Below are 26,117 nucleotides of genomic sequence, written 5' to 3'. Positions count from 1 at the left end.
CAAAGTGATGTTTCTCCATTTTATATGCTGTCTAGGTTGGTCATAGCTTTTCTTCCAAGGAGCAAGAGTCTTTGAATTTCATGGCTGCAGTCACCACCCACAGTGAATTTGGAGCCCAAGGAAATAAAGTCTGTCACTGTTTCCACTTTTCATCCATCTTATTTGTCATAAAGTCATGGGACTAGATACTATGATCTTTGCTTTCTGAATGCTGAGTTTGAAGCCAGCTTTTTCACTCTCCTTTTTCACCTTCATCAAGAGGCTCGTTAGTTCCTCTTCACTTTCTGCCATTAGAGTGGTATCATCTGCGTATCTAAGGTTGTTGATATTTTTCCCATCAATCTTGATTCCAGCTTGTGAGTCATCCAGCCCAGAATTTAGCATGATGTACTCTGCATAGAAATTAAATAAGCAGGGTGGGCTCAATGTACTCCTTTCCCAATTTTGAACCAGTCTGTTGTTCCATGTCTGGTTCTAACTACTGCTTTTTAATTGGCATTCACATTTCTCAGGAGGCAGTAAGGTGGTATTTCCATCTCTAGAAGAATTTTCCATAGTTTATTGTGATCCACACAGTGAAAGGCTTTAGCATAGTTAATGAAGCAGAAGTAGATGTTTTTCATGAATTCTCTTGCCTTTTCTATGATCCAGCAGTTGTCAGCAATTTGATCTCTGGTTCCTCTGCCTTTTCTAAATCCAGCTTGTACATCTGGAAGTTTTCCATTCATGGACTGCTGAAACAAAGCTTGAAGGATTTTGAGCATAATCTTGGTAGTATATGAAATGAGTGCAGCTATACAGTAATTTGAACATTCTTTGGCATTGCTTTTCTTTGGTATTGGAATGAAAACTGACCTTTTCCAGTGCTGTGGCCACTGCTGAGTTTTCCAAATTTGCTGGCATATTGAGTGCAACACTTTAAAGGCATCATCCTTTAGGATTTGAAATAGCTCAACTGGAATTCCATCCCCTTCACTAGCTTTGCTCATAGTGATACTTTCCAAGGCCCACTTGACTTCACACTCCCGGATGTCTGGCTCTATGTGAGTGACTGCACCACTGTGGTTATCTGGGTCATTAAGACATTTTTTGTACCGTTCTTCTGTGTATTCTTGCTACCTCTTCTTAATTTCTTCTTCTGTTAGGTCCTTGCCATTTCTACCCTTTTTTTTGTGCCCATCTTTCCATGAAATGTTCCCTTGGTATCTCCAATTTTCTTGAAAATATCTCTATTTTTTCCCATTGTATTGTTTTCCTTTATTTCTCTGCATTGTTCACTTAAGAAGGCTTTCTTATCTTTCTTTGCTAGTCTCTGGAATTCTGCATTCAGTTGGGTATATATTTCCCTTTCTATTTGCCTTCTGTTTCTCTTCTTTTCTCAGCTATTTGTAAGGCCTCCTCAACAACCACTTTGACTTTTTGCATTTCTTTTTCTTGGGGATGGTTTTGATCACTACCTCTTGCACAATGTTATGAAGCTCTGTCCACAGTTCTTCAGGCACTCTTTTTACCAGGTCTAATTCCTTGAATCTACTCAAACTCCACTGTATAATGATAAGGGATTTGACTTAGGTCGTATCTGAATGGCCTAGGCTTTCCTGGTGGATCAGACAGTAAAGAATCTGCCTACAATGCAGGAGATCCAGGTTTGATCCCTGGGTTGGGAAGACCCCCTGGAGAACGGAATGGCAACCCACTCCAGTATTCTTTTTTTTTAATCCCATATGTTTTGGGGGTTTCCCTGCTATCTCAGATGGTAAAGAATCTGCCTGCAATGCAGCAGATCTAGGTTTGATTCCCAGATAGGGAAGATCCCCTAAAAAAGCCAACGGCAACCCACTCCAGTATTCTTGCTTGGAGAATCCCATGAACAGGAGAGCCTGGCAGGCTACAGTCCATGGGGTCTTCTGCCCATGAGGTCACAAAGAGTTGGACATGACTGAACAACTCACACTTTCACATTCACTGAATGGCCTACTGGTTTTCACTACTTTCTTCAATTTGAGCCTGAAGTTTGCAATAAGGAGCTGGTGATGTGAGCCACAGTCAGCTCCAGATCTTGTTTTTGTTCACTGTATAGAGCATCTCCATCTTCAGCTACAAAGAATATAATCAATCTGATTTCAGTACTGACCATCTGGTGAAGCCCATGTGTAGAGTTGTCCACAGGCTTACTTCAGTGGTTTATAGGAATAGATACTATGTCTAAACAGGACAGATACTATCTATAGATACTATACTAAAGATAGCTACTATACTAAACATACTATGTCTTCTCCCAACATAAAACAGATGGCATGTCAAGTGCCCTCCAAACAATATTAATTGGACATCATGCTAAATGAGAACAAGACTGCCTAAGCCAATAAAGTGTTGCAGACAAGAAGCTGGAGTCTGTAGACAAACTCTGTACAGCAGCTCTACAGAGAACACAGACTGGCACTTAGGGCAAGAGCCTGTGATTGACTCCCAGTGACAAAAAACAACTGGGATTCTGGACTGGAGAACTTCCATTTGAGAGGCAATCACTAGCCTGCTACTGCACGTTAGTCTAAATTGCCCCTATAAACTGAAAGACAAAATGATACTGAAACCCTATATAATCACGGTGTCTTGGGTGATCAGAAAAACACTATAATGAGGAAGACAATGCACATAAGAGTTTATATAGAATCTTGTTAGGAGGAAAATACAAGGAGATACAACCAAGAGCTTTTTTTCCCAGAGAACTGAGTGAGGAGGTACCAGATTATATTGTCACTTGGACAGCATAAATATTTCTCAACTGACCAACACAGAGCTTCTTGGTTATGGGTGACAGATTCAAGGTGAATGGCCATTACTTTGATTGAAGCAGGTAAACACAAATGGGCTCAGTGGACTGACTTGCATGCTGTTTTCTTAGCAGTGATGGACGAACTAAACAATGGTAAAAGTTCATGCGTGTGTGTGTGCTAAGTCGCTTCAGTTGTGTTCAACTCTCTGTGGCCCCGTGGACTATAGCCCGCCAGGCTTCTCTGTCCATGGATTCTCCAGGCAAGAATACTGGAGTGGGTTGCTATGCCCTCCTCCAGGGGATCTCCTGACCCAAGGATCAAACCTGCAGCTCCTGTGCCTCCTGCATTGCAGGCAGATTCTTTACTGCTGAGTCACCTGGGAAATCCAAAAGTACATATGCTTAGGTTTTTACTGACTCATGCACAGTGGAAAACTGGACTACTAAAAGGATGTCTGTGTAAGCTGCAGCCATATGGAAATCCCTCTGGGAATCCATGGACCACATTAAATAGGACATGCTAATGCTCATCAGAAGAACCCACTTTCAGGTTTGGGAGGTAACTGTGACCCTGAAGTGGACCTTTTGGTACACTCCCTCGAAATGCCCACCTAGAGACTTCAGCAATGCAGAGATGGGCTGAATCTATACATAATCTTCTTATAGCCTCTGAGGCACAAACTGCCAACAACAACTATTTTGTCTGCTAACAAGAGAGACAGAGGCTGCAGATGGCTATGGGGAAGATTCCCCAGAGGGGAAGGCCCTGCTACACATAGCCAGCAAGTAGATTACACTGGATTAATGCCAGCGGCCCTGGTAGGAGGGCTGTAAATGGGTCCTACCAGGAATAGATGCTTCAGACTGGGCTTTGCAGTCTGAACTAGATGCAAATGCTTAAAATACTAGGAGAGGAGTGGAACAGAAGATACTCTACCAATGTGGGCTGACAAGTTACACATTTTCAGAGTATGGGACACAACATGCTTCACAGCACACAGAGTCCAACAGTGGGTAAAGAGATACCACATCAAACGGACATACGATGCTGTTTATCACCCTCACAGTAATGGCTTCACTTAGAGTTAGAACAGGCAGGTGAAACATCTGCTGTCTAAAAGGGCAAGACAGACAAAAGCATAAAGGGCTGACTTATATGCCTTTGCAAGCGTGTGATCACACTCAACTACTATACAGATACCTCTGTGCTTCCCAGGGCAATGCCCTGGGAGACATTTTCATACAACAGGATGACAGACTGAACTAAACAGTAATAACAATGGGACCAGTAATATGCCAACATTGTCTTAACTGTTAAGATCCTTGTGCTATAAGGGATCACAGTCAAAGGCCAGGGAATGGTCTGTGGTATAACAAAAATGTTTGACTTTTGTCCACAGTTGATGATAGTGACGATGATGATGATAATGATGACAGAGGAGGAGTGGGAGGGAGATGGGAGAGGAGAAATCACTTCAATTCAGTTCAGTCAGTCGTGTCCAACTCTTTGCAACTTCATGAACTGCAGCACGCCAGGCCTCCCTGTCCATTACCAACTCCTGGAGTTTACTCAAACTCATGTCCACTGAGTCAGTGATGCCATCCAACCATCTGAGTCAGTTCTTTGCATCAGGTGGCCAAAGTATTGGAGTTTCAGCTTCAGTATCAGTCCTTCCAGTGAATAGTCAGGGAATACTGATTCCCTGAATTCAAAGGAAATATTCAAAGGGAATACTGATTTCCTTTAGGACTGACTGGTTGGCTCTCCTGGCTGTCCAAGGGACTCTCAAGAGTCTTCTCCAACACCACAGTTCTAAAGCGTCAATTCTTTGGTGCTCAGCTTTCTTTATAGTCCAACTCTCACATCCTACATGACTACTGGAAAAACCATAGCTTTGACTAGATGGATCTTTGTTGGTAATGTCTCTGCTTTTTAATATGCTGTCTAGGTTGGTCATACCTTTTCTTCCAAGGAGCAAGCATCTTTTAATTTCATGGCTACAGTCACCATCCGCAGTAATTTTGGAGCCCAAGAAAATAAAGTCTCTCACTGTTTCCACTGTTTCCCCATCTATTTGCCATGAAGTGATGGGACCAGATGCCAAAATCTTAGTTTTCTGAATGTTGAGTTTTAAGGCAGCTTTTTCACTCTCTTCCTTCATTTTCATCAAGAAGCTCTTTAGTTCTTTGCTTTCTGCCAAGAGAATGGTGTCATCTGCATATCTGAGGTTACTGATATAGAAAAACCTAAATAAACCATTAAAGATACTGCTCTGGTACTTAACATCTTTCCAACAAGACCAAACAGACTGACAGGTTCCCTCAAATAGTCATGGATCAAACAATAACAATCTTAAATGAATTCTTGTCCATTTTATCTTCCAGAGCAAAATGGAATACTTTTCAACTCATTCTATGAAGCTGCTGCTGCTGCTAAGTCACTTCAGTCGTGTCCGACTCTGTGTGACCCCATAGACGGCAGCCCACCAGGCTCCCCCATCCCTGGGATTTTCCAGGCAAGAACACTGGAGTGGGTTACCATTTCCTCCTCCAATGCATGAAAGTGAAAAGTGAAACGGAAGTCGCTCACTCGTGTCCAACTCTTCACAACCCCATGAACCACAGCCTACCAGGCTCCTCTGTCCATGGGATTTTCCAGGCAAGAGTTCTGGAGCTAGAATAATCTTAATACCAAAAACCAGGTAAGATAGTACAAGAAATAAAAATAACCCAAATCAATCAAATACATAGATGCAAAACTTCTAATCAAAATATCAGCAAGCCATAAGTGAAAACCATGACCAAGGCAGGTTGGTCACAGGAATATAAGGGTGGAATGTACATTTTTCATCTTACTAAATGATTAAAGTGAGAAAAACAAGATCACCTTACTTGATGCAGAAAGAATGTTCAATAATATACAACATGCATTCATGATTTTTAAAAACTTTGAACATTCTAGGGATAAATGAAAAGTCTTTAATCTAGTACAAGATATTTACCAGAAACACCATAGCAAATGTTAAGAGTGAAGCATTAAAAGGATTCTTTTTAACATCAGGAAAAAGACAGGGATGTCTGCTACTATCAATTCCATTCTGCACAGTACTGAAAAGCCTAGTTAGGACTATAAGACAAGAAAAAAAAGGTGACAAAGATAGAAAATTAAGAAATAAAACCATCATTATTTGTACCTTGTCATTTACTTTGTTGTCATAAATCTTTACCTAGAGACACTAGAGAAAGCCCTTATAAATGGAGAGACATACCATTTTCATGAAGGGGAGGATAATACTCTAAATATGTTAATTGTCTCAAAACTAGATTCAATGAAACTTCAATAAAAAAGAGGTGGTGAAGAGAACTATCCTACAAGATTCTGAGACTTACTGTAAAGCCGTAGTAATTACAACAGTGTGATTTAGTACAGGGACCGAAAAACTGGCAGAATAAACTGACTGTCCAGAAATACATACAGGAACTTCATATACAGAAACTTATACAAGACAGAAGTGGCACTGCAGATCAGAGTGAAGAAGAATGGTTTATCTAATAACTATCATAGAATATCTAGTTACAGATATTTCTAAAATATTAAGTTTGATCTCTTATTCACAACATAAACAAAAATCGATTTCTTACAGACTAAGGCCTTACATGCTAAACGTAACTTTAAAACATTTAGAAAAAATGTAGACCATTTTTATGAACTCAGAATAGAGGAGGATTTCTTAAATAGAACACAAAGTTAATTCACAAGGAAGACCAATAAATTGGAATTTATGATTAAGAACATCTTAATCACTTACAATTAAGAGTATCTTAATTCATCAAAAGATCCCTAAAAGAAAATTAAGAACACAAACTGGAAGGAGATACGTACTAGTCATATAACTGACCAAGTTTCTTGAATATGTAATAAAAATTTATTAAGAAAAATTTCTTAATATTAAGTTTTCATTTACTACAAGGTAAAACTAATAGTATAAAGATATTGGCCTAAGCTGTCAAAATTCTAATGCTTTTTGGATACTGGGCAGGGGAATCCATTTTTTGCCATCAAAATATCAAGTCTGCTTTATATTTATCAGCTCCATAATAAATAAGCTATAAAGTTTAGTTGAGCATAACTAGCAATCTGTGTTTAGAAGGCTCCCAACTTCTTCAAGAAAATTTCAAGCAGCTTCTACTTTCTGAAAACGTTAATTCATGCACAGTTTGCAAAGGGAGGAGAGGGAGAGGAGCACTGTGAAGGCTCACAGGCAGCCAGTGCAGCGTGGGCTGTGAGTAACTGCTTATTTCCATTGTGAAAAATCAAAGGACGTAAGCAAGGTCCAAAAATGTCCTGAGACTTTAATTACTGGTATCAAAAGTTAGACCCTGCTGTTTAAATTCTTTTCATTCTTCCACTGTTTCTTTGAAAAGATGATCAGACTCCAATCTTCCCACTGTCTTGCTCCAAGTATTTGTAGGTCTCAAAGAAAAGTACTCTTTTCTGATTCGGGGTTCTAAAAAAGAATCTTTACCTCTTGGATTCCTTCTCTTAAAATGTCTAGCCAGTTACCACTGCAAAGTGACTGTGATTAACACACTTTCGAAACAACAGACTGGATAGATTTATATGGGCTGTGGACAAGAATTTCAGATCAGTCTAGAAAGACATCTTCATCACTGAAATCCATCTATACTTTTATTCACTTTGGGTTTTCATAGTAATTGTTCAACATTTGCAATGTTTTAAAATTGTATGACATCAGTGAACAGGAAATGATCAGATATCATTAAAAACCCTAAAATACAGTCAGGAGAAATGAAAAATGGCACCAGAGTACAGATCAACCCAACAACTCTTAGTTCATTCCTTTCTTTCTCTAATGGGAGAAGTGAACTAAAGTGAAGTAAACGTTGCTCAGTTATGTCAGACTCTTTGCAACCCCATGAACTATATAGTCCATAAAATTCTCCAGGCCAGAATACTGGGGTGGGTAGCCTTTCCTTATCCAGGGGATCTTCCCAACCCAACAATCAAACCCAGGTCTCCCACATTGCAGGCAGATTCTTTACAGCTGAGCCACCAGGGAAGCCCAAGAATACTGGAAAGGGTAGCCTGTTCCTTCCCCAGTGGATCTTCCCAACCCATGAATCGAACTGGGGTCTCCTACTGTTAAAATCTGCATTTACACAGATAATCTACAATTATTTAATACGGAACCTTTACAAAAGACCCTCAGAGGTGAATTTATGATTTAAAAATAAATACTGAGACACAGGGACTTCTCCGGTGGTCCGTAGTTAAGACTCCCAAGTTTCCACTGTAGGAGGCATGGGTTCAAACCTTGGTCAGGGAACTAAGGGCCCATATGCTGGGCAGTGTGGCCAAAAAAATTAAAAAAAAATAAAGTAAAAAAAAAATAATGAGATAGATAAGGAGAGGTTAAGTGCAATGTCCAATATAGCTAACATGTGGGTAAGAATTCTGGAGAAAGAAAGATCCAAGCCCATTCTCAGCTCTACCACATTACCCAACAGCTATGTGATCTTGGGTAGGTTACTAAGCTTCCCTGAGCATTAATTTCCCCCTTCATTAAAAGCATGGGCAGTAATAACTCATTGTTGAGAGGATTAAGTGTTGGGGGAAAAAATCAAAATGTACAAGGCATTTTAACATATAATTCCTAATACAAAGTGATTTCTGTGAATGATTAGAAAATTATAAGGTATGACACTTTAAAAATATATATATATGTAGAATTCTACAATCTCAGGATTCACTCTTCTCAGCATCAAAGACCAAGTTACAAAAAAAAAAAAAAACTAAACTCATTTGAGTACAAAAACATGCTAATAAATATTGTTTTCTTAGTTTGAAATTGAAATAAATGTGTAGATATTAATCAACTGTAACTTTTCAACAGACTCCATAAACTAAATGGAATAAGCTAATGAAGTAGAGCAGAAAGATAGTGCAAAAGCACCAAGACATAAAGTGCTATTTAAAACAGAAAGTGTGAATATGAAGGGTTTTTTTCTTTAAAAAACATGACTTTCAGTAGAAGAGAAAGTTTGTTAAGTTCTCAACCCTGAAACAAATGCCTGGACAATTTAACAGTTAATATTTTAAGTGCAGTAATATGTCAGAGACATTAAAAAGCAGAGACATTACTTTGCTGACAAAGGTCCATCTAGTCAAAGCTATGGTTTTTCCAGTAGTCATGTAGGATGTAAGAGTTGGACTATAAAGAAAGCTGAGTCCCGAAGAATTGATGCTTTTGAACTGTGGTGTTGGAGAAGACTCTTCAGAGTCCCTTGGACTGCAAGGAGATCCAACTAGTCCATCCTAAAGGAAATCAGTCCTGAATATTTGAAGGACTGATGCTCAAGCTGAAACTCCAATACTTTGGCCACCTGTTGTGAAGAACTGACTCATTGGAAAAGACCCTGATGCTGGGAAAGATTGAAGGCAGGAGGAGAAGGGGACGACAGAGGATGAGATAGCTGGATGGCATCACTGACTCAATGGACATGAGTTTGAGAAAGCTCCGGGAGTTGGTGATGGACAGGGAGGCCTGACATGCTGCAGTCCATGGGGTCACAAAGAGTCGGACATGACTGAGCAACTGAACTGAACTGAACTGAACATGTCAGAATTTCACAACTTAAGATGTGCATAATTTATAAAGGATTATGTAGGACTGATAAAACTGATAATAATTACAATAACACTGGTTATCGTTTAGTCAGCACAGATTTCTCACTTTGTCAGAATGAATCAGTGAGAGAGGAAGGAAAAAACCAGTTATCTCCATAAAGATGAACTGACTGACACATAGGAAGATTATGTATCTTGTCCAAGGTTCAGTTAGCAAGTTACAGAACAGAGATTTGAACTCATGATTGTTTTCACTTCAAAAATCAATATTCTTCCAATACCAAATTGCTTCCCTAGGTAGAACAGGACATGGAATTAAATGATTGGGAAGATCTCTTGAAAATTCAGGATCTAAAGTTCTTTTTACTAATAAGCTAATAAACCTGAAAGTATTAAGCTCCAAGCCCTTGCCCCTCCAAGCAACTCTCTAATCCCAATCCTTTCAGGGAAAAAAGGAAGACATTGAAAAGAAGAGAGAATTACTTAATATTAAATATTTTGGATGCCAAAGGGTGATATGCAGGTAATGACCAGCACTAAGAAAGTGATGGCACAAGGACAGGAAAGAATTTAAATTAGTCATTAGAGAAGAACTTCCCGACAACAAAAACTGAGACACTGCAACACATTATCAGAGAACATGATGAGGATAAACTGAAGAAAATGCAACCTCGTGAAGGGCTGTCAACACACAAACAGTGTCAACATACACACAAGATGGGGAAGTACAAATACAGCCTACTTGGCTCAGCCTCATTTATAATTTAAAATAGAAAAGAAAAAAAAGGAAACTGGTAAAATAAGTTTGACAGCCACAGTCAGAAGACTGCACTACAGTTCTGCCAGCCTAAATACAAGTTAGCAAAATGCTAAACTAAATATCTGTGCCACATTTTTCGAAAAACTCATCAATGCACAGGTACTATTTTACATTTTCTGTCAATTCACTATCCAAAAAACACAGCATCTCTATCTCCTCTGCAAATTCAGGTTCAGACTGGAACCAGTGCTTTAGTCTAGGCTCAACATTAGTCATCGCAAATGCACTGGTAAAATAAAACCCAAATTATTTGTTTCTAAAGTATGTTTTGGGAGAATTTTGAATGAAAAGCATCACAACGATAGCTTGCTTCCTTTGGGATTAAAAACAAAACACAAAAACTCCATATAACTTCGGTGGAACTGTTAGACCTAGGAGAACTGTGTCTGCTTCACATGCCTGTACCCCTTCTCTCACTCCATGAAATCACCCATAGGCAAAGAGCCAAAGGTAATCACCTTAGAAAGCTTCAGAGTTAACAATTCTGTCTGTCCCTTTCCAGTGTCAGCTGAGTTTTGAACCTTTACTAATCCGTTAAAAAAAAAAAAAAAAAAGAGAGAGCGAGCGAAGTCTGCACGGTAGTAAGAGGTATAATAAAAGTAAGAGGATTCTCTCACTTTTATTATAAAGAGAAATATGCTTCTTTTACAATGAATATGTATAATCAGGAAAAAAAGGTTACTTCCATTAAAAAAATAAACATATGCAAATCAGCCAAGCTAATGCTTTTATATTTCCACCCCCCCGTTTTTTTTTCTCTACAGCCACTGTCACCTAAAAGAGAAATAACCTCTTGGCATCTGGTCTGACCTAAAACCCTCTCCTTTTACACAAGACAGAAAAGACTTCTGACCATCAATTATTTGGCTCTAATAATATACCCCAGTAGCTGAGAGCATAAGCAGTTGGTTTCAGGAGACCTAAACTTTAGGGCAGACCTACCTTGTGAATAGAGAAGGATCTGCATCTCTAGAAGAACACAGGTAAACACCTGCACCAGGTTCTCCAGGCCCAGGAGCTCAAAGACCTCTCGGAGAGGGTAATCGGAGAGGGGGAGTTCACTGAGCCCCGGCCTCTGGCAGATGACAGGTTCATAAACACCGTAAAATTTCAGTGATCTCCCTGGAGGTGGAAGGGGCACCTCATAGAGAATATTATGGATGTAGCTCTCAAGAGGCAAAGGTGGTGGCTGCTGTGAGGTAACTGCCTTGTAAAGTTGGATGAGGAATTTCTTGCAGGCTTGCATGAAAGGCAGTGGTGTGATCAAACATATACTTTTTGAAACATACAGAGTGTCTCTGCTGATGTCATAGGAGTTGTATCGCTGGAGTTTCAAAAGGGAAGTTGTATCTCCTTCGTCAATGCTGCTCGCGAGTGAATCCATGCTGCAGGAGGATGAAGCGTACACACTGCTGTAATGCTCTGCATTGTGCATCTGGTAGAGTGTCTGCATTGCTGTGCAGATTTGCTTACTTGTAACTTCTTCATAAAAAGTGAGAACAAAACCGTAGGTACGAGAACCATCTTCCCGGGTAATTATAAATGAGTGGAACTGAGGGTCTTTGTTGTCCGTTTGTGTTCTGAAAGACAGCCCTTTAGGCATGCACAACTGTGGAAGAAGGAGAAGAAGAGCATCAGAAGGCAATATATGAACAAATTCAAACCAGAGGGAGGAAAATGGTTGTGAAGTTCTCTCTGAGCTTATGACCTTCATTAAGTCACGTAACTTCTCTGAGCCTTAGTTTCTTTATCTATGACATCTGTGGCATCAGTGACTTTAAGACAAAATATGCAAGGACACTTTACAAATATTTAATATTTAAGGACTATTTTTAGAGTAAAGTTGATAATGTTTCAGAGGAATACAGAAACAGGTGAAGGTTCATTTGATAAACGGAAAAAAGTTAAAACAGAATAATCAAAACAAAAGTATAATTTTTGCTCTTTTGAACAATATGATACTTTATCCTTAGAAAAAATAAATGTTGAAAACAAATTGATTTTTCTTTACTGAAGCAGAAGGGTAGAACCAAGACACTTCAGATTATTTCCAGCAGAGATTATGCCCCAGGTCTTGGGAACCACCCAGGATTGAGTCAAATTTGAGAATAAAATTACCTGAAGACTTAAAGATGCTATATTTAAGATACTTTATAAAGCATAAAAAATTAGAATTGAGTCTAAAGCAGTTTAAACAAGAAAAATTATAGAAAATTTGAAATATACTAAAAAAACAGAATTGTAATTCAACTATCCTAAAATCATGATCATTATTAATTTTTCTATTATTCCTTTCTACTTCTGTATTACAATATGCTTTCTGCATAGAAATAATTTTATCATACATTATGACTTTTCTTTTATTTCAGATTTAATAATCGATCTTCTAAAATTTAGAAGTTCTCCCAAATCCCCACATTACCAAAAAATTTAATTCCCTTTAGAGTTATGACTTTCATTCAAACTGTGAACAAACACTTATTAACCACCTTTCTGAGCTAGGCCCTATGATAGTGATACAATGGTGAGAAATACAGTTTCTGCTCCCCTGAGTTTCCAGTGCAATAAGGACAATAGACTATTAAATATATATATATAAACTATAAACTATGGGAAGCGCTGTGATAGGCTAAACATAGGCTGCTAGGAAAAACACAATAGGAGGACATAATTGAGAAGAGGGAGCTGCTGTTGCTGCTGCTGCTAAGTCGCTTCAGTCACGGTCGACTCTGTGCGACCCCACAGATGGCAGCCCACCAGGCTCCCCCATCCCTGGGATTCTCCAGGCAAAATACTGGAGTGGGTTGCCATTTCCTTCTCCAATACATGAAAGTGAAAGTGAAAGTGAAGTCGTGTCCGACTCTTAGCGACCCCATGGACTGCAGACTACCAGGCTCCTCCATCCACGGATTTTCCAGGCAAGAGTACTGGAGTGGGGTGTCACTGCCTTCTCCAAAAGAGAGAGCTACCATGGTTTAAAAGGCACTTCCCTGGCAGATCAGTGATAAAAAAATCTGCCTGTCAGAGCAGCAGACACAGGTCTTATCCCTGGATTAGGAAGATCCCCTGGAGAAGGAAATGGTAACCCACTCCAGTATTCTTGCCTGGGAAATGTCATGGACAGAGGAGCACTGGTGGGCTACCATGGGGTTGCAGAAGAGTCGGACGTGATTTCAGTTTAGTTCAGTTCAGTCACTCATCGTGTCTGACTCCCCATGGACAGAGCACACCAGGCCTCTCTGTCTATCACCAACTCCCGGAGCTTGCACAAACTCATGTCCATCAAGTCAGTAATGCCATCCAGTCATCTCATCCTCTGTCATCCCCTTCTTCTCCTGCCTTCAATCCTTGCCAGCATCAGGGTCTTTTGCAATGAGTCAGTTCTTCACATCAGGTGGCCAAAGCTTGAGCATCAGTCCTTCCAATGAACATTCAGGACTGATTTCCTTTAGGATGGACTGGTTGGATCTCCTTGCAGTCCAAGGGACTCTTAAGAGTCTTCTCCAACACCACAGTTCTAAAGCATCAATTCTTTGGCGCTCAGCTTTCTTTATAGTCCAATTATTACATCCATACATGACTACTGGAGAAACCATAGCTTTGACTAGATGGACCTTTGTTGGTAATGTCTCTGCTTTTTAATATGCTGTCTAGGTTGGTCATAGCTTTTCTTCCAAGGAGCAAGCGTCTTTTAATTTCATGGCTGCAGTCACCATCCACAGTGATTTTGGAGCCCAAAAAGATAAAAGTCTCTCACTCTTTCCATTGTTTCCCCATCTATTTGCCATGAAGTGATGGGACCACATGCCATGATCTTAGTTTTCTGAATGTTGAGTTTTAAGCCAGCTTTTTCACTCTCCTCTTTCACCTTCATCAAGAGGCTCTTTAGTTTCTCTTTGCTTTCTGCCATAAGGGTGGTGTCATCTGCATATCTGAGATTATTGATATTTTTCCCGGCAATCTTTTGACTCCAGCTTGTGCTCCATCCAGCCCAGCATTTTGCATGATGTACTCTGCATATGAGTTAAATAAGTAGGGTGACAATATACAGCCTTGACGTATTCCTTTCCCGATTTGGAACCAGTCTGTTGTTCCATGTCCAGTTCTAACTATTGCTTCTTGACCTGCATGCAAATTTCTCAGGAGGTAGGTAGGGTGGTCTCAGGAGGTAGGTAAGGTGGATATGACTTAGCGACTAAAAATAACAAATGACCAGGCAAAAAAATGAAGGAAGCCTAAGTGGAGACCTGAGGATAAGTACAGGTGTTAATGAGACGAAATGAAGACAGAGAGGGCATGGGCAAAAGCCCAGAAGACAGAAGGTGAGGTTCACTGTGGGTGGGGAGCAGAATGAAAGGTGTGGGGAGGGGAGAGTGACTGCAGGAGATACTGAACCCCAAAGGGCCTTGGAGAGTCACAGCAGAAGTCTGAGGAGGGGGATGAGAAACCTCTGGAGGGTTTTCAGCAGGACAGGGACAGAAACAGAGTGCTGCTTAGCACATCAACCTTCCGGCATGTGAGGGCGGTGGCTTCCCCAGAGGTTCTAGGGAGGCAGCAGGAATGCTCAGAGCCTCAGAGTCACGCTTGACTCCTTTCTTTCTCGCTCACTCCATTACCCAATCTACCAAAAAAGACCAGTTCTACCTTCAAAGATATATTCAGGAACAAATTACTTCCATCATTACTCTTACTACTCTAATCTAAGCCATACTCTTCTCTCATCTGGATGACTATTTAATATAATAGCCTGTTAACCCATCTCCTTGCTTTTGTCCTTGTCCTCAATAACCTGCTCCCCAGAGAGCAGCCAAAGTGATTCTTAAAAAAAATATGTTCAATCTTGCCACTATCCAAAACCCTCCAACGGTCTCTCATATTGTTAGAAGCTGAAATCTTTACACTACAAGGCCCCTGTGAGGCCCTACATCACTCGGCCCCAGCAGCTCTTGCTCCACCCTCCACTGCTCTTCAGCTCACCTACTCTGCTGTGGGCCTTCAGACAATTCTAGTCCTCAGCCTTCAATCCACCCTAACTGACATCTGCTACAACAGAGGAGGGCTACTCTGCCAAACCCTAACCAAACTGCAGATCTGTAAGCAGAATGATGGCTTTGTTGTTTTAAATGAAGAGACTACAGCTTTCAGGTCAAATCCAATCTGCCACATGCCTTGAAAATAAAATCTTATTGGTACACAATCGCACTCCCTTTAAGCACTGTCTAGCTGCTTCTGCACTACAAGAAGAGCTGAATCACTGTGACAGAGACTGCACGGCCCACAACACTCAGCTATTTACTATCTAGACCTTTGTGTGGGGGAAAGAAACCAGCAAGTCTATGTTTTAAGTCACTTAAGTAACACTGAGACGGTTTGTTATGCAGCTTACCCAAAACACTTCCTTACTTCCTGTAAGTCTCCATATAACTACCTTAAAGAGGCCTTAATTTATCTTTCCATAAAAAAATAGTGTTTTTATCCCATAAATGCCATTAAAATGTCACTTCTCCTCTAGAAAGCTTTTACTGAATGAAGCAGTTAAAGCCTTGCACCACAGTACATGTACACTGCATATGTATGACACACATGAGTAGTTTCTCTAATTTTGTTTCATCTCTAGACTGAAAAACTACTCATGGACTGGTAATAGCTTTAACCATTCAAGAGTACCACACATGGAACAATATAGTATTTGGGCCATAATAAATGGTGACTGATAAAGGTAAAAAGCAAAAACTGTGACCCTCAGCATAAATTTCTCAGTGAAAATGTCTTTACATTTCACATCACTGAACATGAGAATTGGAAACAGCTATAGTAGCTTTAATCATTATTATTATATGTATGTTGACAAAAATTAAATTACTGTGTATATTTGGGCAGAATAAGATATAGATTTAGATAAAACACATGAATATCTGGATTTGTTGGGGGGAAATTTTGCTTATTCCTACTCTTGGAAAAAAAGGCCATGGCAAGATATTTTCATAATTTGGCCTTTAGATTAAGGTTGCTTTCATTATAACAAGTCAATGAGATCCTCTACTGATTATGAATGAAAATTCATCTGACACATTTACTAGAGTCAATAAAGGTTATAGGAAGGATGATCTGAATCAGTCTTGCCTCAGGCTAAGCTCAAACCTGCACAGCACAGTGCATGGCATATATAAGTGTCTTTTAAATGAATGAATAAATCAAGGAACAAGAAAACAATCAAAAACAACAGCTCAGGGTACAGGATCAGATTTAGTTCATCTCTTCATTCAGTCCATAGTTCTCTTTATACATCAAGTAGGCAATACAGAAACATAGTGACCTCCAAAGTCAACAGAAAGACTTAATTTAATGGACAGGCTTTCCCAACATCATAAACCATTAAATTCAAGTTCAAACTGTTTTTGAAGAGCTGCCAAATATTCCCTTAATGGTCTGTAGCTTTCTTTAGCATGCATTCAAACATTTACAGGAAAAGCTTGCCAAAAGTTGTGCCCAAAGTGAAGAATGACTTTCTATGCTACAGATAACAGATGTAAGAATTTTTAAACTCTCCTACAAATAAAAAAAAAGTAAGAATTATATTTCTAATCTGGGAACCATAGTTTGAAAATGCTATTGTTTTTTCATTTTTAAAAGTGAGAATCATATGACTTGTTTATTTTTCATAATTCTAAGCTATAAATCAAGATTTGCTCACCATGACAATCAATACTTTTTGTCCTCTAATACTGATGTTTACTAACAATATCGTCTCCCCACCCCACTCTCACGACAACTAAAAAACTTAAGAGCTGTCACTGCTAACCAGATTGTCACTGGCTAGATTACTCGAGCCACAGTAGGCTCACAATGCTGTGTACCTTTCTTGGTTTGAGTGACCAAATATCCTTATTATCTCTCTGGACTCTTTTAGTCAGTGTGGCTAGAACTGTAACAATTTTTCCCCCATTTTCTATGCCTCTATTGATCCCATTCCTTTTCTCTTATGCTACAAATAAAAGCTATTTAGAAAACTCTTAATGAGTCAGTTAGTTTTCTGTTCCTTCCTTCTTTCCTTCTCTTTCCGTTCTTCATTTAATAAACATTTACTTTATGTCATATATTGCATTAAATCTTGATAACTCAGAAGACAAGTAAGATAATTTTTTACTTCTGGGAGCTTACAGTCTAATAGGAAAGAGAGACATATAAACCAACAGTTACAAAATAATGTGATCCCTATTGCTACAGAGTGTGTTCAACATGTTTCAGGAACAGAGAAGACAGAGCACCTAACTATTCCTGCTTAAGAGATGGTTTTGCAGTGGAGGTGATACCTGATCAAAGATGGGAAAGCGAAGTTCTGTAAGCAAGCATATTCTCCTTCATTTATTTAATGGTCTGAACCTAAACTATGTGCAAAGCTAAGCATATGGTGGTTTAGTCACTAAGTGGTGTCTGACTCTGCAACCTCATGGAATGTAGACCACCAGGCTCCTCTGCCCGTTGGATTTTCCAGGCAAGAATGCTGGCTGCTGCTGCTACTGCTGCTAAGTCACTTCAGTCGTGTCCGACTCTGTGTGACCCCACAGACGGCAGCCCACCAGGCTCCCCCATCCCTGGGATTCGCCAGGCAAGAACACTGGAGTGGGCTGCCATTTCCTTCTCCAATGCATGAAAGTGTAGAGTGAAAGGGAAGTAGTTCAGTCATGTCCGACTCTTTGTGACCCCATGGACCGCAGCCTACCAGGATCCTCTGTCCACGGGATTTTACAGGCAAGAGTACTGGAGTGGGGTGCCATCGCCTTCTCCTAAGAATGCTAGAGGGGAGGGGACTGCATTTCCTTCTCCAAGGGATCTTCCCAATCCAGGGATCAAACCTGCATTTCCTGCTAAGCAAGCGAATCCTTTAACTCTGAGCCACCTATCGCAATGAATAACGTGTGTTCCTGTCCTAATGGTTCTTACTTTACAGCAGGAGATAAGGATTAGGACAACCAGCTTTATAATTAATTAATTATAATTGTAATGGTGCTACAAAAAGGTATAAGGTGCCAAGAGAACTTAAGGGGACCTGGCTAAATGTTGGAAGGGTGGTGAAGGTGGTGGTCAGGGATGGCTTCTCTGAGGAAATCATGTTTAAAATGAAATTTGAAATGTCAATATGAAGAATTCACTAGAGGAAGAAGTGGAAGAGCCTTTTAGAGAGGGAGGAAAGCAGAAACACAAATTATAGTGAGGAGAATGAAAAGGATAGGCAGCAGGGGGATAGTTACAATGTATCCTTTACTCTTTCCTCTTCACTCCACTCCACTCTTCTTTGGGATCAAAGGAAACAGTAAACTGAGCTTTATAAAGAGCTATATAATAAGTTATTAGTCTTCAATTATCTGAAAATTTATATATCGGATGTTTTATTTAGGACATAAACACAAAATGGAGTCTTTATATTTCACAGAACATGCTTAAAAAGGTATTGACCACATTTTCTTCCTAAGCATTCCTAGGTTCACTACATTTTAAGTATAAGCTCTATCTACTAGAACATTACATAGACAGTCAGTCACAGACACTAATACACAGATTTCACAGGAGATCTGAAATGGCGGGGGCGGGGAACTTCAGCTCCATTTGCGTTGCTTTACTTCATTTAAGAGGAAAGGTATGGATCTGAAGCAAATTTGTCAAATGTTGAATTCTGTTATTTCTCGGTGGTGGGTTTATGATTGTTTTGTTCTCTCTGTTTTATGATACTTCCACTTTTTTCCCACAAAAATCTGTGAATCCACAACCAAAAGAGATATAAAAGCAATTAATTCAGAAAATTTCAAATGTCACATACCTATTTGCTGTTACATATGCATTGCACTCATATACATGGATTTTGTTTTTTGTTTAACAAGTTTCATTGCATTGGGGGACTTAATTTGTATGAAATTAATGTCACACGCTAGTAAAGTGATGTTTAAAATTCTCCAAGCCAGGCTTCAGCAATAAGTGAACCGTGAACTTCCTGATGTTCAAGCTGGTTTTAGAAAAGGCAGAGGAACCAGAGATCAAATTGCCAACATCCGTTAGATCATGGAAAAAGCAAGAGAGTTCCAGAAAAACATCTATTTCTGCTTTATTAACTATGCCAAAGCCTTTGACTGTGTGGATCACAATCAACTGTGGAAAATTCTGAAAGAGATGGGAATACCAGACCACCTGACCTGTCTCCTGAGAAACCTATATGCAGGTCAGGAAGCAACAGTTAGAACTGGACATGGAACAACAGGCTGGTTCCAAATAGGAAAAGGAGTATGTCAAGGCTGTATATTGTCACCCTGCTTATTTAACTTCTATGCAGAGTACATCATGAGAAACGCTGGGTTGGAGGAAACACAAGCTGGAATCAAGATTGCCGGGAGAAATATCAATAACCTCAGATATGCAGACGACACGACCCTCATGGCAGAAAGTGAAGAAGAACTGAAGAGCCTCTTGATGAAAGTGAAAGAGGAGAGTGAAAAAGTTGGCTTAAAGCTCAACATTCAGAAAATGAAGATCATGGCATCCGGTCCCATCACTTCATGGCAAATAGATGGGGAAACAGTGAAAATGGTGGCTGACTTTATTTTTTGGGCTCCAAAATCACTGCAGATGGTGACTGTAGCCATGAAATTAAAAGACACTTACTCCTTGGAAGGCAAGTTATGACCAACTTAGACAGCACATTAAAAAGCAGAGACATTACTTTGTCAACAAAGGTCCGTCTAGTCAAGGCTATGGTTTTTTCCAGTGGTCATGTATGGATGTGAGAGTTGGACTATAAGGAAACCTGAGCGCAGTAAGAATTGATGCTTTTGAACTGTGGTGTTGGAGAAGACTCTTGAGAGTCCCTTGGACTGCAAGGATATCCAACCAGTCCATCCTAAAGGAGATCAGTCCTGGGTGTTCACTGGAAGGACTGATGTTGAAGCTGAAACTCCAATACTTTGGCCACCTGATGCGAAGAGCTGACTCATCTGAAAAGACCCTGATGCTGGGAAAGATCGAGGGCAGGAGGAGAAGGGGACGACAGAAGAATTAGATGGCTGGATGGCATTACCGACTCAATGAACATGCGTTTGGGTGAAGTGAAGTCACTCAGTCGTATCCGACTCTGTGCGACCCCATAGACTGCAGTCTGCCAGGCTCCTCTGTCCAAGGGATTTTCTAGGCAATAGTACTGGAGTGGATTGCCATTTCCTTCTCCAGGGGATCTTCCCAACCCAGGGCTTGAACCCGGGTCTCCCGCATTGTAGACAGAGGCTTTACCATCTGAGCCACCAGGGAAGTCCAGACTCTGGGAATTAGTGATGGACATGGAGGCCTGGCATGCTGTGGTTCATGGGGTCGCAAAGAGTCGGACACGACTGAGCGACTGAACTGAACTGAATGATCCTTTTCAAAGTTCCACTTTGTTAGCAGAATGAGTGATATTATAGACGGCAGTAACTTATTGGAGTGGAGTTTTGCTAAAGCTAAGAACAAAGCTTTCTAACTTTAGGTGGGAATAAATTATAGCTTCATACAAATGCACTTACTAATAAATCAAAGAGGAAATAAAGGGCAGTAAATCTATGACCCAAATGCCGACTAGTTTAATGGAATGCTTTACAGAGATTTTCAAGGAGTACTAGCAAATCCTTTTAGATCTGCAGCAAAAGCAAAATGCTGTATTGTATTTAAGCATCAAAACACAAGCCTACAAGTCTATTCTTCAGAGGGAAATGTTTCCTGTTTACATAAAATAACTCAGAGACAACAGGTAAAGGAAATATTGAAGACCATCAAGGAAGCAGACAATTGCTTTAAAGATAAATGCTGCTGCTGCTGCTGCTAAGTCGCTTCAGTCGTATCTGACTCTGTGCAACCCCACAGTCGGCAGCCCACCAGGCTCCTCTGTCCCTGGGATTCTCCAGGCAAGGACACTGGAGTGGGTTGCCATTTCCTTCTCCAACACATGAAAGTAAAAAGTGAAAGTGAAGTCGCTCAGTTGTGTCCGACTCTTTGGTTCCTCTGACCACGGGATTTTCCAGGCAAGAGTACTGGAGTGGGTTGCCATTTCCTTCTCCAAAAGATAAGCGCTAGTCAGAGGCAAAGGTTAACACAGATATCTTTACTATTAAGACATCCAAATGATTAAAAGTAATAAAACACATCAAGTGTGGCATTTTGTTCAAATGACTGTGGATTCATATGAAAATAAGAATCTAGTTTTGGACACCGTTTTGACTTCTCACAGAATAATTTATAAATACTTTTAAACATATTACTAATTTAAGAAAATTAGTGTTATAATCTATTTACATTCTTACCCATTCTTCCAAATGTTTCATTTAGGTACTCTTTTATATCATTAACATCTTTCCATTAATTTTCTGACATAAGCAGCTGATAATTTTTTTTTTGGTCACTGCTTTTTGCTGACTACTTTAGTACGAAGCTTGTCTGCACTTCCCCACGTCTCATAAATATGACTAACAGTTGTATTCTGCTTAATATCTACAGCACTGTCTTCACCAAAGATGAGGCTAGGCCCTACAGTATTAACTTCTAGCAAAGTGACATCTCCTGTTACTCTAGTATAGGGCAACAGTTTAGAGAATAACTATACCATGCTCTGTAAAGAATCAAAGTCGAAAAACCATGTGCCTTAGTCATCTGTCCTTAGAAAACGTACCATGATATTCCCTTCTTGGAGTAACATCAGACTGGAATGGGTTTACTGTGATATAGAAATACCATATCACTGAGAGCAGGTGAAAACCAAGTCATTAAAAATGTATAGTTTTTCTTTGGGGGAAGTAGCATGTAGGTGGGAAAAAAGTGAACTAGAGAGTAAAAATAATCTGGATTTAATCTCTGAGACTCCCTGTATAACTTTGGGCAACTAATTTAATCTCTGTAAAATATGAATAATAATCCTCACTGGGTACATGTAAGCAAGTATGTGAAAGTAACATATATAAGGGATCTAACAGGTATCTACTAAACTTTTCTTCCCTTACAGTATCACATCATACTGGGATCTTTTGGTTCCATCTTTAAAATACTCAAAAAGAACCACATCTATGTGTCTTAGTCCACCTTTAATCATTTTTGTGCCTATGGTGCCTGATCTCTGATTTGCTCACTTTGGGGCCCCTGATCTTTGTAACTGCAGAGTTCATGGAGGTACAAAATGTTTTCCAGACTTCTAAGAACTATTCCTAACTGACCTGAAAATTATGACCGACAATTTTTAAGAACCTCTAATGGGACAATTATGACTGACTGTATTTTTAAGAACCTCTAATGGGACTTACAATCACCACTGGTAACTCATTACATCATTTTAAATTCCTTATAAACAAATTCCTGCTGCTGCTGCTGCTGCTAAGTCGCTTCAGTCGTGCCCGACTCTGTGCGACCCCATCAACTGCAGCCTACCAGGCTCCTCTGTCCATGGGAAATTTCTACTAATGTCTAAATGAGGCACTTAAGTTCCTTTCCTACCTTACTTTGTGAACATGATAAATTAAAGACCCATCATATAACATTCCTTGAAATATGAAAACTATAATCATGCACCTTCCATCAGGCTCCTCTCCAGGAAACAAACTATTATCACTGTTATCAAAGCATCTATATATTAATTAATGCAAATTCACCACACAGCTTAATGGCAGGAAAAGAAAACGGGCTGCTGAGGGTCTGTTGTATGTACTAATTAGCTATGGGGATCTTAGGCAAGTTACTTAACTTCTCTGAGCTTCATTTTCCACATCTGTAAAGTGAGGATGTGGCTGCTGCTGCTAAGTCGCTTCAGTCGTGTCCGACTCTGTGAGACCCCATCGACGGCAGCCCACCAGGCTCCCCCATCCCTGGGATTCTCCAGGCAAGGACACTGGAGTGGGTTGCCATTTCCTTCTCCAATGCATGAAAGTGAAAAGTGAAAGTGAAGTCGCTCAGTTGTGTCCAACTCTTAGCGACCCCATGGACTGCAGCCCACCAGGCTCCTCCATCCATGGGATTTTCCAGGCAAGAGTACTGGAGTGGGGTGCCATTGCCTTCTCCAAAGTGAGGATAATACTTTTTAAAAAACTTTTTATTTAAAGGGTTAAATGAAATAATGTATAAATTCAAAATATAGTCACAACTGTCATATTAATAAAATAAAAAGAGGCCTTGAAGAGGAGAAAAAACCACATACCATGTTTACTGCATCTTGATCAAAAGGGTTCCATTCTATATTCTGAGGATAGTGGGCCAGAACTTTGGATTTGAATGTTCTTCTCAAAGGACTCTGGTCAAAATTTTCACCTACAACAGATAATTAATAATTAGTTATTATCTAGAATTTTTTCAAAAGCATGTCATAATTTTGTTTTTATTTTGTAGATACACTGAGTGAAAATGTTGAAACCTGATTCAATTTCTACCTCTAATAGTCTGGCTTGTAAATTTTTTCATGGACAACTAAAAAGGAACTTTTAATAAGAGACGTGCATTTAAAACTTCACAATATAAATTTTCAAATCCTGGCTAGACACCTGATACTAAAAATCAAGATATGCTAAAATAATCCTTACTGTGACCTAATTACTGTCCTCATTTCAACACATGATGACAAAAAAATAAATCCTATTTGGAAACATTTAACTCACTAAAGAAACATCCCAAAATAAACTAACTGTAACTAAGATTCTGAAATTTTTTACATAGATAAACGTAATGGTGCAGTGCCCAAAGGAGGCAAGTTTGCTTGAGTTTTCACAAAATCCTCTGATAAATGTGACTGCATCTCCATGCTTTTACAAGAATTAATAGAATCAGAAATAACATTACTGAGTTGTCTGGTTTAGTAAACAGGACACATTAAAGAACACTAACCTCTAAAAAGAAGCTATCCTAAGCCAAATTAATCACCTGTTAAAATCCTGAAAAGGTGAAAGAATACGCTTTGATCATTACATATAACAAAATTCAGTAAAGCTGTCAGCTCAGTTCTTTAAAGTCCTTAACCAAATTAACTTCCGTGAGACCTGCTACCTCCAAATACCTTAGTTTCATAAAATATTTTAATATGGACGGATCTTAAATCGTCAGTGTCAAAAAGTTGAGATTAAGGAATTAGAAAGACCTTGGGAGCAATACCATCTGTCTCTTGTGTTTTTTTCTACTTTTTAAGTTCTAATTACAAAACACAAGCTGATATATTCAAAGATAAATGCTACTTACCAGTATTTGTACAAGCAAAAATATCATAAAGCAATTCATGAGTCACATGTGGACACCTAGTTAGATTCAGTTTCCATCTCTGGTAAAAATCTAAAATATGTATACTAAAACACCTTTCAGTGAGAAACTTAACAGATCTCAGATGGAGGGAAAAGTCACACTCTGAAATTTTGTTGGAGAATGCAATATAAAACACACAGGAGTGTTTTTTAATAAAGGCACATAATTTAAACAGATCTGTTGCAACAATTAACCTATTACTTCTAATTTAGGCCCTTGGCTAACAATCTTTTTCCTTTGGATTCCTCTTCATTCATTCCTCCTCTGCATCTATCTTTCTACCTCATATTTTCATCTTCTAAGTGACAGAGTAAAGAGCTTTCACTTCTAGAAGAGAAACTGTCAAAGGTGTCTCCAGTGAAAGTTTATCAATTTCTGCACCATGCTTCTAGGGTATGTGAACATGGGAAAAGTCAGTGGAAAATACGAAACCGTTCAAGAGTCACTATGTCCGAAGAAATGAGTCAGGGTTCACGGTTGATTTCACAAAAGTAAATGGTATCTTTAAGCTGGTACTAGATTCTTACGCAAACACTAAGAATTTTTAGATTATTTACTTCTTCATTAACAACAACAACAAAAAGGGTTATATTTCACTTCAGTTTAAGTCAGAGAAAAAGCAAAACTAGAATTCTCTCCTGGTTCTAAGGTTTATGCTGCTGACTGTGCCAGTGACACAGCAAAAGGATAATCTCACCTTAGATAATACCCAGCCATCAAGAAATCCTCTCCTTTACCTGCCCTCAAATACCAAAAATGCTTATTTTATCATTCACAAATGTAAATAAAATATGAAATACTGCAGGGGCAGAAGAAACAGCATACAATGAGGATATAAATCCTTGCAACACTTACCTTTTAATGAATTCCTGCCTGAGTTTGGTTAAAATAGAACTTTATCTTCATGCATATATCAAGTTATTAATGTGACAGGAAATAAATCAGAAAAAGTCATGACACTGCTATTTTCAATATAATTGTCCTGTTAACTAAGGAATACCACACCCTTGAGGAACAATGAATCAACCAGAAGAGAGAGAAAGAAAACCACCTTGAGAGGAAAAGAATTTCACAAAAACAAAACCCCATGAAACAGAAATAGAAATTTAACGAAAGAAAAACAGAACCATCACCAGCACCGCCACCACCACCACCACCACTTCTTATTAGCCTGCTCTAAAAGGGGGGAGATCACTGCTATATATACAGCTGTCTTGGCAAATATTATTTTGAAGAAAATTTGGAGATAAGCTGACTGGAAATTCTGGTAACACTGTTAAGGATTTAGAAGTGAGTAAGTGCAGCTATTCCTACTAATATCAGTCAAAGAAAAGAATTTTGGAGATGACTTTTAGAGATGTCAGACAGGGGAACAACCTAACCTTTGCATTTTGAACCCTTAAACCTCTAACTGAGAATTTAATGTTAGGACTTAGCAGGAAAAATGAACCAGTCTAAGAATCTGGATTCCAAGGAAATGGAAATTACATAAGGATGCTTTAATTAACCTAAAATCCACCTTTCAAACATTATCCTGAAATAAACAAGGATTATAAATTTGTGCAATTATTAATATCCCCCACAACAAC

At 39.2% G+C, this 26,117-nt stretch overlaps 1 protein-coding gene across 1 annotated transcript in view; it reads right to left on the bottom strand.

The window, feature by feature from the left end:
- DENND5B (DENN domain containing 5B) overlaps positions 1-26,117 on the bottom strand; it is a 223,163-nt gene that overhangs the window by 89,516 nt on the left and 107,530 nt on the right. The window contains exons 2-3 of the mRNA XM_068970701.1: positions 23,441-23,550; positions 11,188-11,854 (exon numbers count right to left, since the gene is read on the bottom strand). Coding sequence (XP_068826802.1) covers positions 11,188-11,854; positions 23,441-23,550 — 777 coding nt within the window. The remainder of the gene's footprint in view (positions 1-11,187; positions 11,855-23,440; positions 23,551-26,117) is intronic.

This window comes from Capricornis sumatraensis, chromosome 4 (assembly GCF_032405125.1).
Source record: "Capricornis sumatraensis isolate serow.1 chromosome 4, serow.2, whole genome shotgun sequence".
Classification (NCBI taxonomy): Eukaryota; Metazoa; Chordata; class Mammalia; order Artiodactyla; family Bovidae; genus Capricornis; species Capricornis sumatraensis.
Note: the sequence above shows the minus strand (reverse complement) of the source record. Positions and strands in the feature narration are given on the sequence as shown.